Here is a 17,840-nt window from a genome sequence, read left to right as displayed (position 1 = left end):
CCGCAACGGGAGAGGCCACAGCAGAAGGAGGCCCGCATACCACAAAAAAAAAAAAAAAAAAAAAAAAAAAAAAAAAAAAAGGTTTCTTATTAACTATAGTATAAGATATTATGCTCTCTTATTTGCATCTTACGAGTTTTAAGATTTTTCATTTAATTCAAAGACTAACTTTGAATTAAAATTATAATATGTAAACATAAGAACTGTTTAATGTGTGCATTGGTCCCCAAATTATATTTGGACATTTATTTAAATTTTAACATATTACCTTATTCATTTCCACAGTTTCTTTTCAGATATTTTTTAAATTCAGGATTTCTCAAAATGTAAGGTAGTTCTTGCCATAATTAGGTCTTACTCTAGGCTGTCTTGAGTGTTATTATTAAAGTATTATTCCACCTACCACTTTCTTCACTGGGTGCAGCATAGCAAATAGATTTCAGGAAACAGAATCCAGAAAAAAGGACTTGAGAGTACATATGCTGTCTGTCACAAGCTTCTTTGCTCATAGAGATGGATGCAAATTTTAAAATGTTGGCCAACAGGAAGGAAATTACAGTTTGAAAGTCTGCTCTGATATGATAGTTTTCTAAAAATTTTCTAATTTTAAGTTGTGCTGAGGAATGATTTCTTTGTTAAAAAGATTTTTAGTGAATAAATTTTTTTTTTCAGTATTTCCACATGTAACACCAAAAGGAATTAATGGTATAGACTTTAAAGGGGAGGCGATAACTTTTAAAGCAACTACTGCTGGAATCCTTGCTACACTTTCTCATTGTATTGAACTAATGGTAAAACGTGAGGACAGCTGGCAAAAGAGACTGGATAAGGTAAGATTTGTTCTTCTTCTTTGTAAAAAATAGTCAGATTTTGTTTGTTTATATACTGATTGAACATTTAAACCAAACTAACTTCTTAGGGAAAAATCTATTGGTTTGAGAGAAGTAGCAGGTGGTACTACTCCTCTGAAACTTTGTGAGCATCTTAAACTCATTTTTCCAATGAGATTCACCAGTTATGTATGTGGTTACTGTACAATATGCATTCTTCATTGGATTTTAACATAAAAGTTTTTGTAATGGTAATAGTAATGCTTTGGAATAGAAGTAATGAATCATTTGACATTTCCTAGCTTTATTGTGTAATACATGAAACTGTACTTAAGTTATATGAACTACTAAAAACACCAATTTATAAAGTTAAATATTAACTTACTGCATTCATGGCCATGTATGTTTTCCAAGGTCATTGTGATATCCTTTAACACACATTTTGTTGTTCCTTGAACATTTGCCTTATGTTCACCTTTCCCACCTTTGTTTAAACTGCAGCACTGATAATAATAATATGAATCTTTAGTTTCGAGTGTGAAGTAGAATTTGGCTCAGTGAATTTGTTTAGTAGGAAAACGTTTGTTTATAGTTTAACATCAGTAAAATCTTAGAACCAAAGCATACCTTAGAGAATTTAGTTCTAGTCCAATGCCATCATTTTATAGAAGCAGCAGCTGAGGCCCAGAGACTTGTCTAGAGGTGTTAAGTAGCAGAATAAGAAGAATTTTACTCTTCTATATTTCAGCTCTGGATATTAGGGCAGACATCAATCAGAATCTTATCATTCATTAGTGAGTCATATTGCTTGCGGTATTTGGAGGTCTTATCAATGTGAACAGAACACTAAGGAAAGCAATGTCATCATTGGTGTAATAGCAGAATGGCTACAGGATTTAAACAGCACTGTATGTTTAAGAAGGTCCCCATGTTTAAAGAAAAGAGAATTGGTCAGAATTGTTAGGTGCATGTGAGAGTAAGCCAGGTTGACTAGCAATATTCTTTTAAAACAAGGAATGAAAATGTCCATTTAAGGTACACGCAGATACTTCATTATTATTTTGGAGTAGAACTGTTACATTGTCATAGATTTCAATTTTGGATCAAGTTCAATTTTTAGAAGATTCTCTGTTCACACAAAAAAATAACACAGAAAACAGGACAATCCCTTAAATCCATTAGACTAATGGTTCAGGAGAATCATTCAACTTATCCAGATTAGCTTATTCAAAACTTTTTGGCAACTTTCTCTTAAGCTCCCCTCTCTTCAGTCTACTTATCCTTCACTAAAGGATCATCATCTCTAGTCATATGGTCTAACCACACTGCCTTAAAAAATTCATTAAAAATAAGACATGGCTTCCCCATCTTTTTGTCAATCAAATTTCTTATTTGAAAGGGATGTGTACTTGCAGTTGTCTTCAATGTTGGTAATCTTATCCATTCTGTTTCTTTATTGGGTAGCAACAAGTAGACTATACCAAAGGATCTGTGAAAAAAGTTTTGTTAGACCACATTTAACCAAATAACAGCCACAAAAGATGGTAGTATTAATTGAAATCTGCAAATGGCTGTAATTTGTAATCCTTTTACAGGTCTATCTGATGTCAAATCTTGTTCACCTTTTCCACCATAATTTTTTTCTCAAGGTTGATATAGGCTCCCAATTACATTTTACAGGAAATGTAAGTCTGTGTGCATACACAGTATATACATATATATTCAGTGTGTGTGTATATATACGTGTGTGTATATACATGTGTATGTGCATACATACATGTATATATACACACTCTGTAAAGATTAGGAAGTTCTTGAATAGAGTTGTTTATCAACAAACATGTCTTTTAGGTAATTCATATAATTGAGGAGGAAAATACAGTGTTAACAATATGGTTTACTTGAAATTGTTGTTTTATTCAATAAGTATTTATATGCTTGTTGTGTGCTAGACTCTAAGCTAGAAATGAGAAAACAGTAGTGTACAGGAAATCATTCTTCAAGGAGCTAAAAATCTAATGAGAGTCATTAAGTAGGTGATAGGTGATATAATAATAGCTATTTAATAGCTGTTTGTGTACCTTTTATGTAGATTTCTAATATATGTTTATCTATGTATATAATAGGTATACACATACAATAGATGTGTATAGCATACATACAAATCTCTATATAATAGTTCTCTGATTTTATGTTTAATAGCTCTTATGTACATTTCTAACGTCATTTCCATTGTTCTTACAGCTAAATAATTGAACATTCTTAGTTACCTATAAAAATAATTCCTTCTTTTCTAGAAGAAGTGTACTTAATTTTTAGCCAGTCGTGTCCAGGAAGACCAAAAATTCTAAGATTAAACAAATTTTAGTTGTTAACAATGTTAATAAGAAAAAAATTATCCATTGAAGATGTTTGCTTATATTAGTAGATTCACAAGTGTGTAATTTCACGTTTTTTCACTTTCCTTGAAATCTTTTTAATATTATTGCTGTGTTGTGTTTTTGTTTTGTTCATTTTTTTAAATTAAGGTTTAACATATATACAGTGAAGTATACCAATCTTAAGTGTACTGCTTGATGAGTGTTATACACATGTATACTCCCCTGTAACCACCACTCAAGTCAAGATATAGAACTTTTATAGCACCCCAGAAGGTTTCTTCATGCCCCTTCCTAGTCCATACCGTACTAGTACCTCAAGAAGTGACCACAGTTTTAACTTATACAGTCATAGATTAGTTTTGCCTGTTCTTGAACAGCATGTAAATGGAATCATACAAAATATACTCGTGTGTCTGGCTCGCTCCCCCACCCCCTCAACACTGACTGTGAAGTTCATTCATCTTGTAACTTTTAGTGGTAGTTTATTATTTTTATTGTTGTATATTATTGCTGTATGCTGTTCATTGTATGATGAATTTTCATTGTATGACTTCAATTTGTTTTTTCCTTTTTCCTGCTGATGGACATTTAACTTTTTATATTTTGGCTGTTGTGAATAAAGCTGCTGTGAGCATTCTTGTATGTATCTTTTGGTGGATATATGCACTCTTTTCTCTTGGGCACATACCAAGCAGTAAAATTATCGATTCATGAGGTATATGCTTAGCTTTAGTGGGTAGAGGCAAACAATTTTCCAAAGTAGTTATATCAGTTTATATTCCCACCAGCAGTAGATGAGAATTCCAGTTGCTCTTCACCCTTGACAACACTTGGTATTGTCATTTTTTTTGTGGTTGATTTTTTGTGTTTTTAAATTTTAGCCACTCTGATGGGTCTATAGTCCTGTTTTCTCTTCAGTACACAAAAATCAGTTAATCTTTGGGCCTAATGAACTAAGTCATTGATTTGCACTAGCTTAATTCAGGTAGGGTTTTTAGAAATAGTTAAGCTCTGGGTGAGTTCTCTGTGGACTTTAATTTAGCCCTTAAATATTTGAGGTGAGGGAATAAAGGCATTAGGTTCTTTATAAGCTTGTAGGGCTTTAATATCACATTTGACTCATTGTAGTCCATTGTTGTAAAAAAAAGTTTGAGGTTGGTGCCAAGGCCAGCCTTTTTACATTTTGCCCTTGGATCTTTGTGCAAACTCTTAGAGCCATAGACCCTGTCTATAAAAGCAGAATGTTAAAGTAGAAATCTAAGCTCTTTTTCAGCTCTAAAATAATTTTAACCAGCAGTTGGAAAGTATAAGAAAGATATCTTTAGAATATATTTTTGCATTTATTGATTCTACCAATAATTGAGTTATTTTCTTCCTGGAATCCATTACTTGCCTTTTTTCTCTATAACAAAATTAATTTAGCTCCTACTGGGGGAAACAAGCACATGAATATATATTGTAGGCATTTCTCTTGTGCTAATTTATCCTTTTTGTTTTTTTTTTTTTTTTGAAGTGTAGACACTTTGGTAGTTACTTAATCCATTTAAATATATAACCTACCTATCAGGTGATCTTAGTGGTATTTTAAATGGTATCTTGTATGTGATATATGACCCAGAAAGAAGTGTTTTCTTGGGCAGAAGAATACTCATTTTTCACAGAAGTGGAGTTATTTTGGGGCCAAGTTGTAAAATTTTGATGAAATGTAGAGAAAATCCCACCTGACATGATAAATTTTTCACTGGCTTTTTTTTTTAAATAGGAAAGTGAGAAGAGAAGAAGAATAGAGGAAGCATACAAAAATGCCATGACAGAACTTAAGAAAAAATCTCACTTTGGAGGACCAGATTATGAGGTATGAAGTTATATTTTTGGTCTTAGAAAGAGAAACATATAGGAGATACAGATATATATATCACAAAAGTGATTAATTTTTACATAAGACTTTACTTTTAAATGTTTTGAATATTTCATAATGTATATATGCTAGGCTTACCCTGAAACAGATTTTTTTCTTTTTCACCTACAAAGCTTTAAAGGGCTTTAAAAGGCTTATTACTAGGCCTGTCTACTTTATAGGACAAGTTTTTGTCTCCCCTGTGAGGATGATACTTATTGATATTACATTCTAATTCTTTTTTCTTTAATTTTATTATTTGAAATCTATAGATGGTTTATTTTATTTTATTTTTTGGCCACTCCATGAGGCATGCGGGATCTTAGTTCCCTGACCAGGGATCGAACCTGTTACCCCTGCATTGGAAATGCGGAGTCTTAAGCACTGGACTGCCAGGAAAGTCCGTAACTTTTTTTTTTTTTTTTTAAACAAAAGCAACCTACAGAGGAAAAACCTGAGAACTTTACAGGTGAAAGATTTTAGGCTGTGCTGTATACTGTGAGGTCTTCTCCATAGCAAAGCATGAACTGTTCAAATTGCCGTGCCTTTATGTTTGGAAAATGTCTGAAACCAACTTCTTTCCCCTTTTGGTTATTTGTTAAGCAGTTAATAAAATCTGCCTCTCCATATACAAGCGCATACAGGAGTGGCAAGGAGTATCGTTGACATAGAAGAAGAATGGTAAAAAAGTTAGACTGTATTTAAGAAAGTAGAAGAAAAATTTCCTGCCATTTTTATTTTAGAAGGGAAAAAATAAGACCTGCTATTGACAATATTTTTTACGTTGGAATTGATTTCCAACTGTGAAAATCCATAGTATGAGACTTGAGCGGTAATTTTATTTTATTTTATTTATTTTTAAAATGTATCTATTTTTAATAGATCTTTATTGGAGTATAATTGCTTCACAATACTGTGTTAGTTTCTGTTGTACAACAAAGTGAATCATACATATGTCCCCATATCCCCTCCCTCCTGAGCCTCCCTCCCATCCTCCCTGTTGCACCCCTCTAGGTCATCACAAAGCACCAAGCTGATCTCCCTGTGCTATGCTGCTGCTTCCCACTAGCTAACTATTTTACATTCAGTAGTGTATATATGTCGATGCTACTCTCACTTCTCCCATCTTCCCCCTCCCACCCCGTGTCCTCAAGTCCATTCTCTATGTATACATCTTTATTCCTGCCCTGCAACTAAGTTCATCAGTACCCTTTTTTTTTTTACATTCCATATATGTGCATTAGAATACGGTATTTGTTTTTCTCTTTCTGACTTAGTTCACTCTGTATGACAGAGTCTAGGTCGTCCACCTAACTACAAATATCTCAATTTCATTCTTTTTTATGGCTGAGTAATACTCAGCCATAAATACACATGTATATATGTGCCACATCTTCTTTATCCATTCATCTGTCGATGGACATTTAGGTTGCTTCCATGTCCTGGCCATTGTAAATAGTGCTGCAGTGAATATTGTGGTACATGTCTCTTTTGGAATTATGGTTTTCTCAGGGTATATGCCCAGTAGTGGGATTGCTGGGTCATATGGGAGTTCTATTTTTAGTTTTTTTAAGGAACCTCCGTACTGTTTTCAATAGTTGTATCAATTTACATTCCCACCAGCAGTGCAGGAGGGTTCCCTTTTCACCACACCCTTTCCAGCATTCTTTGTTTCTAGATTTTTTGATATTAGCCATTCTGACTGATGTGAGGTGATACCTCATTGTAGTTGGGATTTGCATTTCTCTAATAATTAGTGATGTTGAGCATCTTTTGATGTGCCCCTTGGCCATCTGTATGTCTTCTTTGGTGAAATGTCTATTTAGGTCTTCCGCCCAGTTGTTAATTGGATTGTTTGTTTATTTTCATATTGAACTCCATGAACTGTTTGTATGTTTTGGAGATTAATCCTTTGTTGTTTCATTTGAAAATATTTTCTCCCATTCTGAGGGTTGTCTTTTTGTCTTGTTTATGGTTTCCTTTGCTGTGCAAAACTTTTAAGTTTAATTAAGTCCCATTTGTTTATTTTTATTTTATTTACTCTAGGAGGTGGGTCAAAAAAGATCTTGCTGTGGTTTATGTCAAAGAGTGTCCTTTCTCCATTGTATGTTCTTGCCTCCCTGGTTGTAAGTTAGGTGACCATATGTGCATGGGTTTATCTCTGGGCATTCTATCCTGTACCATTGATCTATACTTCTGTTTTTGTGCCAGTACCATACTGTCTTGATTACTGTAGCTTTGTGGTATAGTTTGATGTAGGGGAGCCTGATTGCTCCAGCTCCATTTTTCTTTCTCAAGATTGCTTTGGCTATTTGGGGTCTTTTGTGTTTCCATACAAATTGTAAAATTTTTTGTTCTAATTCTGTGAAGAATGCCATTGATAGTTTGATAGGGATTGCATTGAATCTGTAGATTGCTTTGAATCTGTAGATTGCTTTGGATAATATAGTCATTTTCACAGCATTGATTCTTCCAATCCAAGAACATGGTATGCTTCTCTCTCTGTTTATGTCATCTTTGATTTCTTTCATCAGTGTTTTATAGTTTTCTGAGTACAAGTCTTTTACCTCCTTAGGCAGGTTTATTCCTAGGTATTTTATTCTTCATGGGGGGCTGGTAAATGGGATTGTTTCCTTAATTTCTCTGATTTTTCATTATTGGTGTATAGGAATGCCAGGAATTTCTGTGCATTAATTTTGTATCCTGCAACCTTACCAAATTCATTGATTAGTTCTAGAAGTTTTCTGGTGGCATCTTTAGGATTATCTATGTATAGTATCATGTCATCTGCAAACAGTGGCAGTTTTACTTCTTCTTTTCCAATTTGTATTCCTTTTCTTTCTTTTTCTTCTCTGATTGCCGTGGTAGGACTTCCAAAACTATGTTGAATAAGAGTGGCGAGAGTGGACATCCTTGTCTTATTCCTGATCTTAGAGGAAATGCTTTCAGTTTTTCACCACTGAGTATGATGCTTGCTGTGGGTTTGTCATATATGGCCTTTATTATGTTGAGGTAGGTTCCCTCTATGCCCATTTTCTGGAGAGTTTTTATCCTAAATGGGTGTTGAATTTTGTCAAAAGCTTTTTCTGCTTCTACTGAGATGATCATATGGTTTTTATTTTTTTTTTATTTTTATTTTTTTTTTTGTGGTATGCTTGTGTTCATCAGTGATATTGGTCTATAATTTTCTTTTTTTGTGATATCTTTTTCTGGTTTTGGTATCAGTGTGATGGTGGCTTCATAGAATGGATTTGGGAGTGTGTCTCCCTCTGCAATTTTGGGGAAGAGTTTGAGAAGGATCAGTCTGAGCTCTTCTCTAAATGTTTGGTAGAATTCACCTGTGAAGCCATCTGGTCCTGGGCTTTTGTTTGTTGGAAGATTTTTAACTATGGTTTAAATTTAATTACTTGTGATAGGTCTGTTTATATTTTCTGATTCCTCCTGGTTTAGTCTTGGAAAATTGTACTTTTCCACGAATTTGTCCACTTGTTCGTGGTTGTCCATTTTATTGACATATACTTGTTTGTAGTAATCTCTTATAATCCTCTGTATTTCTGTGGTGTCAGTTGTGATTTCTTCTTTTTAATTTCTAATTTTATTGATTTGTGTCCTCTCCTTTTTTTTCTTGATGAGTCTGGCTAAGGATATAGCAATTTTGTTTATCTTCTCAAAGAACCAGCTTTTAGTTTTATTGATCTTTGCTATTGTTTTCTTCATTTCTATTTCATTTATTTCTGCTCTGATTTTTATGATTACTTTCCTTCTACTCACTTTGAGTTTTCTTTGTTCTTCTTCCTCTAGTTGTTTTAAGTGTAGGGTTAGATTGTTTATTTGAGATTGTTCTTGTTTCTTGAGGTGAGATTGAATTGCTATAAACTTCCCTCTTAGAACTGCTTTTGCTGCATCCCATAGTTTTTGGATCGTTGTGTTTTGTTTTCATTTGTTTCTAGGTATTTTTTAATTTTTTCTTCGATTTCTTCAGTTATCTCTTGGTTATGCAGTAGCACACTGTTTAGCCTCCATGTATTTGTGTTTTTTACAGTCTTTTTTCCCTGTAATTGATTTCCAGTCTTATAACGTTGTGGTCAGAAAAGATGCTTGATATGATTTCAGTTTTCTTACATTTTCTGAGGCTTGATTTGTGACCCAAGATGTGTTCTGTCCTGGAGAATGTTCTGTGTGCACTTGAGAAGAAAGTGTATTCTGCCACTTTTGGGTGGAATGTTCTATAAATATCAAATCTATCTGGTCTGTTGTGTCATTTAAAGCTTGTGCTTCCTTATTTATTTTCATTTTGGATGATCTGTCCATTGGTGTAAGTGATGTGTTAAAGTCCCCCACTATGATTGTGTTACTGTCGATTTCTCCTCTCATGGTTGTTAACGTTTGCCTTATGTATTGAGGTGCTCCTATGTTGGGTGCATAAACATTTATAATTGTTATATCTTCTTGGATTGATCCCTTGATCATTATGTAGTGTCCTTCTTTGTCTTTTGTAGTAGTGTTTATTTTAAAGTCTATTTTATTGGATATGAGTATTGCTACTCCATCTTTCTTTTGCTTTCCATTTTCATGGAATATCTTTTAACATCCCCTCACTTTCAGTCTGTATGTGTCCCTAGGTCTGAAATGGGTCTCTTGTAGACAGCATATATAGGGGGCTTGTTTTTGTATCGATTCAGCAAGTTTGTGTCTTTTGGTTGGGGCGTTTAATCTGTTTACATTCAAGGTTGTTACCGATATATATGTTCCTGTTAGCATTTTCTTAATTGTTTTGTGTTTGTTTTTGTGTGTCTTTTTCTTCTCTTGTGTTTCCTGCCTAGAGAAGTTTCCTTAGCATTTGTTGTAAAGCTGGTTTGGTGGTGCTGAATTCTCTTAATTTTTGCTTGTCTGAAAAGCTCTTGATTTCTCTCTTGAATCTGAATGAGATCCTTGCTGGGTAGAGTAATTTTGGTTGTAGGTTTTTCTCTTTCATCACTGTATGTATATCCTGCCACTCCCTTCTGGCCTGCGGAGTTTCTGCTGAAAAATCAGCCGATAACCTTATGGGGATTCCTTTATGTGTTTTTTTTGTTTTCCCCTTGCTGCTTTTAATATTTTTTCTTTGAATTTAATTTTTGTTAGTTTGATTAATATGTGTCCTGGTGTGTTTTTCCTAGGGTTTATCCCGTATGGTACTCTCTGTGCTTCCTGGACTTGGGCAACTATTTCCTTTCCCATATTAGGGAAGTTTTCGACTATAATCTCTTCAAATGTTTTCTCAGCCCCTTTCTTTTCCTGTTCTTCTGCGACCCCTATAATTCAAATGTTGATACATTTAGTGTTATCCCAGAGGTCTCTGAGATTTTCTTCAATTCTTTTCATTCTTGTTTTCTTTATTCTGCTCCTTGGCAGTTATTTCCACCATTTTGTCTTCCAGCTCACTTATTCGTTTTTCTGCCTCCGTTATTCTGTTACTGATGCCTTCAATTCTTTTCATTCTTGTTTTCTTTATTCTGCTCCTTGGCAGTTATTTCCACCATTTTGTCTTCCAGCTCACTTATTCGTTTTTCTGCCTCCGTTATTCTGTTACTGATGCCTTCAATTCTTTTCATTCTTGTTTTCTTTATTCTGCTCCTTGGCAGTTATTTCCACCATTTTGTCTTCCAGCTCACTTATTCGTTTTTCTGCCTCCGTTATTCTGTTACTGATGCCTTCTAGTGTATTTTTCATTTCAATTATTGTGTTGTTCATCTCTGTTTGTTTTTTAGTTCTTCTAGTTCTTTCTTAAACATTTTTTGTGTTTTCTCAATCTGTACCTCTATTCTATTTCTGAGATTCTATATCATCTTTACTATCATTACTCTGATTTCTTTTTTAGGTAGATTGCCTATTTCCTCTTCATTTATTTGGTCTTGTAGTTTTTTACCTGCTCCCTCACATGTGACATATTGTTTTGCCGTCTCTTTTTTTTTTGTTTTGTAAGTGGGATGTGGTCCTGTCTTACTGGTTGTTTGGCCTGAGGCTTCCAAGACGAGTTTGTAAGCTGTTGGGTGGGGCTGGGTCTTTGTGCTGAGATGAGTACCTCCATGAGACCTCACTGATGAATATTCCCTGTGGTCTGAGGTTCTCTGTTAGTCCAGTGGTTCCAACTCGGAGCTCCTACCCTAGGACCTTTGGCCCGACCCCCAGCTTGTGAACCAAGATCCCACAAGGCACATGGGGTGGCAAAAGAAAAAGGAGAGAGAGAACAATAACAAAGTAAAAAATAAAATTAGACTAGGAAACTAACAGATATATTAGAAAGGATATAAAAATTAAAATATAGATGAATCAATAACTGGAAGGTACAGTAGTACCACAATAATAAAAAAGAGGGGGAGGGAAAAGAGAAAACAAAAAAAGAAAAAAAAATGGGGAAAAGGCCTTGGCTGTGGAGGGCAGGGCCTAAGCAAGGGTGAGGTTTGGGTGGTGGGCAGGGCCTATGCTTAGGACCCACAGGGCTCGTAAAGGCCCTGGGGGCTGTGGGGGGTGTGTGGCTTAGACTCAAGGAACAGAAGGGACCCAGGCATGCCCCCCACCCCTGGTCTCAGAGGGCAGGGGACCTCACCTGGGAGCGCAGCAGACTTCCTGGGCTCAAGTCGGCAGGGCAGACACCCTCCTCTCCTCACCTGCTCCTCCTGCTCCTCCAGTCCTGGAGGGCCCCTTCCACCTGCCTCTCCTGTTCTACCCTCAGCCTCCTTCCTATGACCCCAGGACCAATGCAGCCAGTGGGAGGGGGTGGCCTTGGAGGGCAGGGAACCAGCCTGGGATCTCAGCAGACTCCCCAGACCCGAGTGGGTGGGACAAACACCCTCTGATGAGTGGTAATATTTTTAAATTGCTAAGCTGTCATCTCATTCCTTCTGGAATGTACAAAAGTTACATAATTAGCTATCGTCTGGGATTTTAAAAGTCTAGATTACTGAAATATTAGCTGTTACAATTTTAACTTTTATCCTGAAGCTGAGCAAAGTCTTTTGCTATTTTAGGTTTATTTTGGGGAGGACTATCAGCTTTTAAAAATTACCCTGTTTTTTTCATATTATAAATAAAATAGATGTACATTACAGGAAGATTATAGAAAATACAAATAAGCCTATCTTTTTAATTTAACAATATGTGGTACCCATTTATCTCCTATGAGCAATATGTAAGTACTGTATAATTTTATATTTGTTTATCTCCACTTTGGTCAACACAGGTTTTATTTCAGGGGAGAGAGCAGGGTGGAGAAAGGAGGGTCCTTGTGCTAGGTTTATGTGTTTATTAGTTTTAAAAAAATTGCTTCATTTATATGATTTAGGCTTTCTTTTAAAAATGTGTATTGGTCATTTGCATTTCTTGAATGACTGTCTTGTACACGTCCCTTCACGTTTTTATTATTAGAATTTGGGTGTTTTCCCCCTATTGATTTAGAAGATGGGCAGGATTGACTTCATTTCTCAATTATTTTCTTCTTTTTATTGTTTAAAAAAAATCTTTTTAATTGTTCATTTTGTCATAGAAGTTTTATACTTTCTTGTAATTAACTCACAGTCTTTTGGTACACTTATCTCTACATTTTTTTTTCATGTTTTAAAAAGCATTCTCTTGTCAACCTAAAGAGGTAAACTGAGACATGCTCAAATTACCAGAAATTGAGTTTATTTCAGAATAGCAGAGGAATTACAATTCGGGGAATGCATGCAGTACCAAGTTACAGGCAGTTTTGTTGAGGGTTTGGGGCAGGTTGTATTTATGGGCAAGAAGTACAGACAAGGAGAATCCAGCCAGAGTCCAAGCAGTAAGTTCATTGGCTTGAGGATGGGGAGAGATACTTGGTAGATGGTCATTGGTCAGGAGATAAGGCTCAATCTTCTGATTATCTGGCATTTATGGGAAATCCTTCTCTCAGTTCTTTTTTTTTTTTTTTTTTTTTTTTTGTGGTATGCGGGCCTCCCTCCGTTGTGGCCTCTCCCGTTGCAGAGCACAGGCTCCGGACGCACAGGCTCAGCGGCCATGGCTCACGGGCCCAGCCGCTCCGCGGCATGTGGGATCCTCCCAGACCGGGGCGCGAACCCGGTTCCCCTGCATCGGCAGGCGGACGCACAACCACTGTGCCACCAGGGAAGCCCTCTCAGTTCTTAAATTCCATTCTTCAGAGGGTGCATGCATAAAATTCTCCATTTCAATCTTTTGGCCACACTGTGCAGCATGTGGGATCTTAATTCCCCAACCAGGGATTGAACCTGTGCCCCTTGCATTGGTAGCATGGTGTCTTAACCACTGGACTGACAGGGAAGTCCCATCTGGTTCCATTTTAGATCAAAATCCTTTCACACTCTACTTCAAATAATCTTCTGTATTTTCTGTTCTTTTTTTTTTAATGGTCTCTCCTAAATATGTTAATACATCTGAATTTTTAAAAATTATGGTGTAATGGAGGAATCTATATTTTATTCCAGTGGCATTTGTTGAATAAACCATCTTTTTTCCAGCCATTTGAAATGCATCTCCCTCTTTCTCTTTTAATGAAGAAAATAGTTAAGGGCACTTCAGTTCTTTTTTCACCATCTTCCTGTTGATGAAAAATTAACAAAGAAATGCAAAATATATTCTAGTCTTACTGAGAATTACAATCTAGGAACAGCATCTCAGAAAGCTCTGAGAACTGTTCCATCCATTAGAAGTGTTTTTGAGACAGGATGTACATCATATCAAATGACATAATACTGACAGTTTACACAGTTCACTTCTGCAGGTACAAAGTGGTAGGTAACCTGACTCTTTACAAGATCAAGAAGGAAGGTTATCTTTTAAGGAGTTGTCTTGTTGATGCTAGAAGAATGTTGCAGTTTAAGATTGGGCAGATATTTTTGCCAGTGGGGAAAATTTGGTCATGATGCATAATGCAGATATACAGTACACTGTAGAGGGGAAAGAGGGGGCCAAAAGGCAGAGAAAATTTTTGTGTTTAAATTTTTCTTGTCTTGCAATAAAATATGAATTTTATTTCACAATTTCCTCTTTCTGATCATTAACCTTTCGATGGAAAGCATTAGGTGATCAAATATTTGGTCCCTTGATGCCAGGGTGGTTTCTCGCCTGCCGTTGGTCCATTGTGTCCCTCAATGCTGGGTCCTAATAGCCCGGTTCTCTTTTTGGGAGGGGGATGGGGAGTGGGGTGGGGAGTTATACTAGCAGAATGTTCAGCAAGGACTGAGAGCCAATTCTAGGCTGTCCAGTAAGACAAGCCAATTCCCCTCACATGTGCATTATGTATTCCTATTATTTTATAGAGCACTGTAGACATGATCCAAAGTTTTAAGTTGTTTAAACATCATTGTTTTACTACAAATAGGTGATACACAGCATGAAAGGTAAGAAGCTATCACCTTGTAAGTTCCACAAACTGTAGTTTAAGTTGCCAGTAAAACCAACAACATCATTAACAAAGATTTAAGCCAAGATCCTCCTGAACCAAACCCTTTTCCTAGTATTTCCCCTAAACTGGGAAGAGGATTTTTCAGAGTGGAAATTTGACTCTTTGTATGTCATAAGATGAGTTAACAAATATCGTGGCCAAATGGTCATACCATTGGAAACCTGATAGAAACCAGTGTGCTCACATTACAGATTGACATCACAGATTGACAGGAGCTACCCATCAGTGACCTTGAGCCCAAGGGAAACGAATAGCATATTTTCCTAACCAACCTGGGGAAAGCCAAGGTCATAAACTTGTTCCATAAATCCATTGGGTCCTCTTAGGAGCTACCCAGTATTCACCATCTAATGAAAAGGATTGTTTGTGACCAGGTTCAGAACAGGCATCATTAATTGTCCAGGTAAGACTTGAAGCTCCTCGATGGGCAAAAGCCCAGGCCTTCTACCCCTCAGGTACCTGAGGCCGTGGGTCTACCCCAGTCCTCCGCCCACCCCCTGGCTCCTAGAAAAGCCTCCCTGGCCCCAGGGCAACGTACCAGGCTGGCACTGCCCTCTCCACCACCCCCCAGCTGCCCTCAGCTGTCTTCCCTTCTGTACAGTCCTCTGTGCTGTCCACCCCTCCCTCTGGCAGGTAGCAGGGCAATAGGTGGGGAGGAGCTGTGGACTGTGAGGACCAAGGTGGGGCTCAGGCCCTGTCCTCCTCCACAGGAGGGGCTCCGTATGCATTCCTTGGTGCTCTCTGAGTGCAGCTGACATCCTGCCCGTTTGGAGCAGATGCCTGTGTGCATGTGTGTGCGTGCCTGTCCAATGTATATTGTATCTTAGCTTCCATTTTTAAAATTGTTCTGTACAGAGAGATGCAACAGGGGGGTGGGAGGGCAGAGTGGACAGAGGGAAGCCACCCCGCTCCCAGCACTGGGGGTCTGGGGTGGGAGCAAGAAGGCTACAAAGGGTCTGGCCTGGCCCAGGCCCCACCTTGGGCTCAGCACAAAAGGGCTTTCAATGAGTTAAGTGAAAACTTTTTTACAGAAGTGCAAAAATCAAAGCTCCAAACATATTAGAAATAAAGTATGAACTTGCAAAAAAAAAAAAAAATTAATTGGCCAGGTAAGAGCATCTCACTTAGTGATATTGGCAGTGATACTAGCTTGCACGGTGCTAGAGTTTCTTTCTTTTAAAATAAAATTTCTAAGGGCTGTCCAGTTAGAGCCTTGGAGAGGACAAATCTACCAAGGCAACCTGGGAGTACTGGACATAGGTAATTGGCCACAAACCCAGTAATTAGATTGAGTTTTGAAACTTGCAAATGATTGAGCTCAAGCAAAAGTGTGAGGGGAAAAAAAAAGTGTGAGCAGTTGTCAAAGTAATCAGTATACAGACCTAGTCCAGCATCTTGGATCAGCTGTCTTCTTCAGATGTCTTCTCTTGCTGGTCTGGTAGTGCTGTTCTTAGTCAAAGTCAAGTGTCAGAAACAGGAGTTGCAGTTTATTCAGGAGAGGAGGCCTGATATGCAGTTTATTCAGGAGAGGAGGACTCTTCCAATGTGGCTATAAAGAGTCCTTTATCTGATACCTGTTCCAGTATGAATAATCTCCTGGTTGCAGGTCATGGCACATCTGATCTTCATCCAAAGTTAGATTACTGTGATAAGCTTCAGAAACAAACTTGGAATGTCCTTTTAATAACTAAACTTTATAATAATGTAACAACAAGGAAACTATCTGGGCAATGAGTCTTAGGCAGTAGTAAATAAAGACCTCATTTAATAAAACTAGAATTTAATATCCACTGAAACATAATCTATTTCTCTCTAAAATTATCCTAATTTCTACCAAATGTAGCCACATTAAGACTAATTGGTTTGCAAAATGTCTGGTTAATTGACAACCTAGGCTCTTTAAATTGGCTGTGCTGGAACTTTTCACAAGGAATCTCAGATTGAACTTTTTAAAAAAAAAATTCTCAGGGCCAGGAAAGCCACACTAAAGGTGTGTCATAGATTCCACCTGTGACAGCTGTAGATTTGGGTGCTAGGTTTGGGTGAATTCCTCTCTTCTCAAAATCTCCTGAATACCTTGAGATTCCTGTACCTGTTAGGAGGTGGCCTTCCTTATTACCTGAGAAAGTTGCTAGGAACCTAAGAGTTTACAGATTCTGAAGCAATCAGGTAGAGAGAAAAGATAAATGTTTCAATTCTACATACAGAGTTGTGATTTAAAGGTTTCTTTATATCTGGAAAACAGATTAAAAACAAATAATATTTCAGACAAAAAACAAAAATTATATAACCATACTCATAATTTCACTCAGTCTTATGTGACTAATCCTTGATCTTAATCTTCAGTTAATGGCTTTATGAAGCCATCAGGTTTTCCATCAGAAGTCTTTAATTTCTTACCCAGTTCAGTGGTATGATCTGAAAGTTATCAGAAACCTATACTTGTCCATAAGTCCTTTCTGTGAATCTTCTTCAAGATGAAGCATTTTTGCAAAAACTTCAGAGTAAAATAATAACTGTCCATAAATAATAAAAGATTTAAGAAGTCAAGGTTAAAGACCTGATTACAATGCCAATTGACAAATAAACTAGGTTACTGTTGTGACATACATTAATTTAAGATAATTACTAGAATTATGACTGATAACATTTTACCAGGACATACCAGATTTTTAGGAGTTCTATATAATTTCTAGAATTTCTATATTAATAACATTTACCCATATGATATAACCTGAGAAGTTTTATCACCACTCAAATTTGACGGTGCTTCCCATGTAATTTAACATACCAAATAAGACTAATTGGTTTAATATTCCTCTCTCTGAAATGGAGAGAAAACAAATATTTTGAGGCATACCAGGGACCCTTTGGAAAACCTCAAAGTTAACTAGAGGTCCAGTGAACTTCATTTAGAATTTGATCTTTGGGACATTTGTCAAAAATATCAAAAAGTTTCAAAATACCTAGTTAAATAGGATCATAGGTCACTGTGAAACAATACCCATTCATTTAAGCAAAGTGACAATAAAAGATCTCAAAGGTAATAAATCACTTAAAAGCAAAGCAAGTCACACAATCTCTTACCAAAAGCAGCTCAATATTTTAAGAAAACTTTGTGCTCTTAGAGAGAAAACTAAATTCAGTTTTATACACTTTACCTTTAAAAATCATTTTCTTAACTCAATCTTAGCCAATCCTGACCATGTACAAAACTCTTTTCTCAGTGTTCCTTTTCCTCAAAACTTTTACGACTTTCTGTATCCATATTATTTTGTCCCTTATTT

General features: G+C 36.5%; 1 protein-coding gene across 3 annotated transcripts in view; it reads left to right on the top strand.

Moving 5' to 3' along the window:
• CERT1 (ceramide transporter 1) overlaps positions 1 to 17,840 on the top strand; it is a 132,171-nt gene that overhangs the window by 77,507 nt on the left and 36,824 nt on the right. For all 3 annotated transcript variants that reach the window (XM_024130721.3, XM_024130626.3, XM_024130673.3), the window contains 2 exons: positions 673 to 830; positions 4,974 to 5,066. In XM_024130721.3, the coding sequence (XP_023986489.1) occupies positions 673 to 830; positions 4,974 to 5,066 (251 nt within the window). The remainder of the gene's footprint in view (positions 1 to 672; positions 831 to 4,973; positions 5,067 to 17,840) is intronic.

The sequence above is a fragment of the Physeter macrocephalus genome, chromosome 8 (genome assembly GCF_002837175.3).
Source record: "Physeter macrocephalus isolate SW-GA chromosome 8, ASM283717v5, whole genome shotgun sequence".
In the NCBI taxonomy this organism is placed as follows: Eukaryota; Metazoa; Chordata; class Mammalia; order Artiodactyla; family Physeteridae; genus Physeter; species Physeter macrocephalus.
The sequence above is the reverse complement of the archived record's forward strand: the minus strand, read 5'-3'. Positions and strand labels throughout refer to the sequence as shown.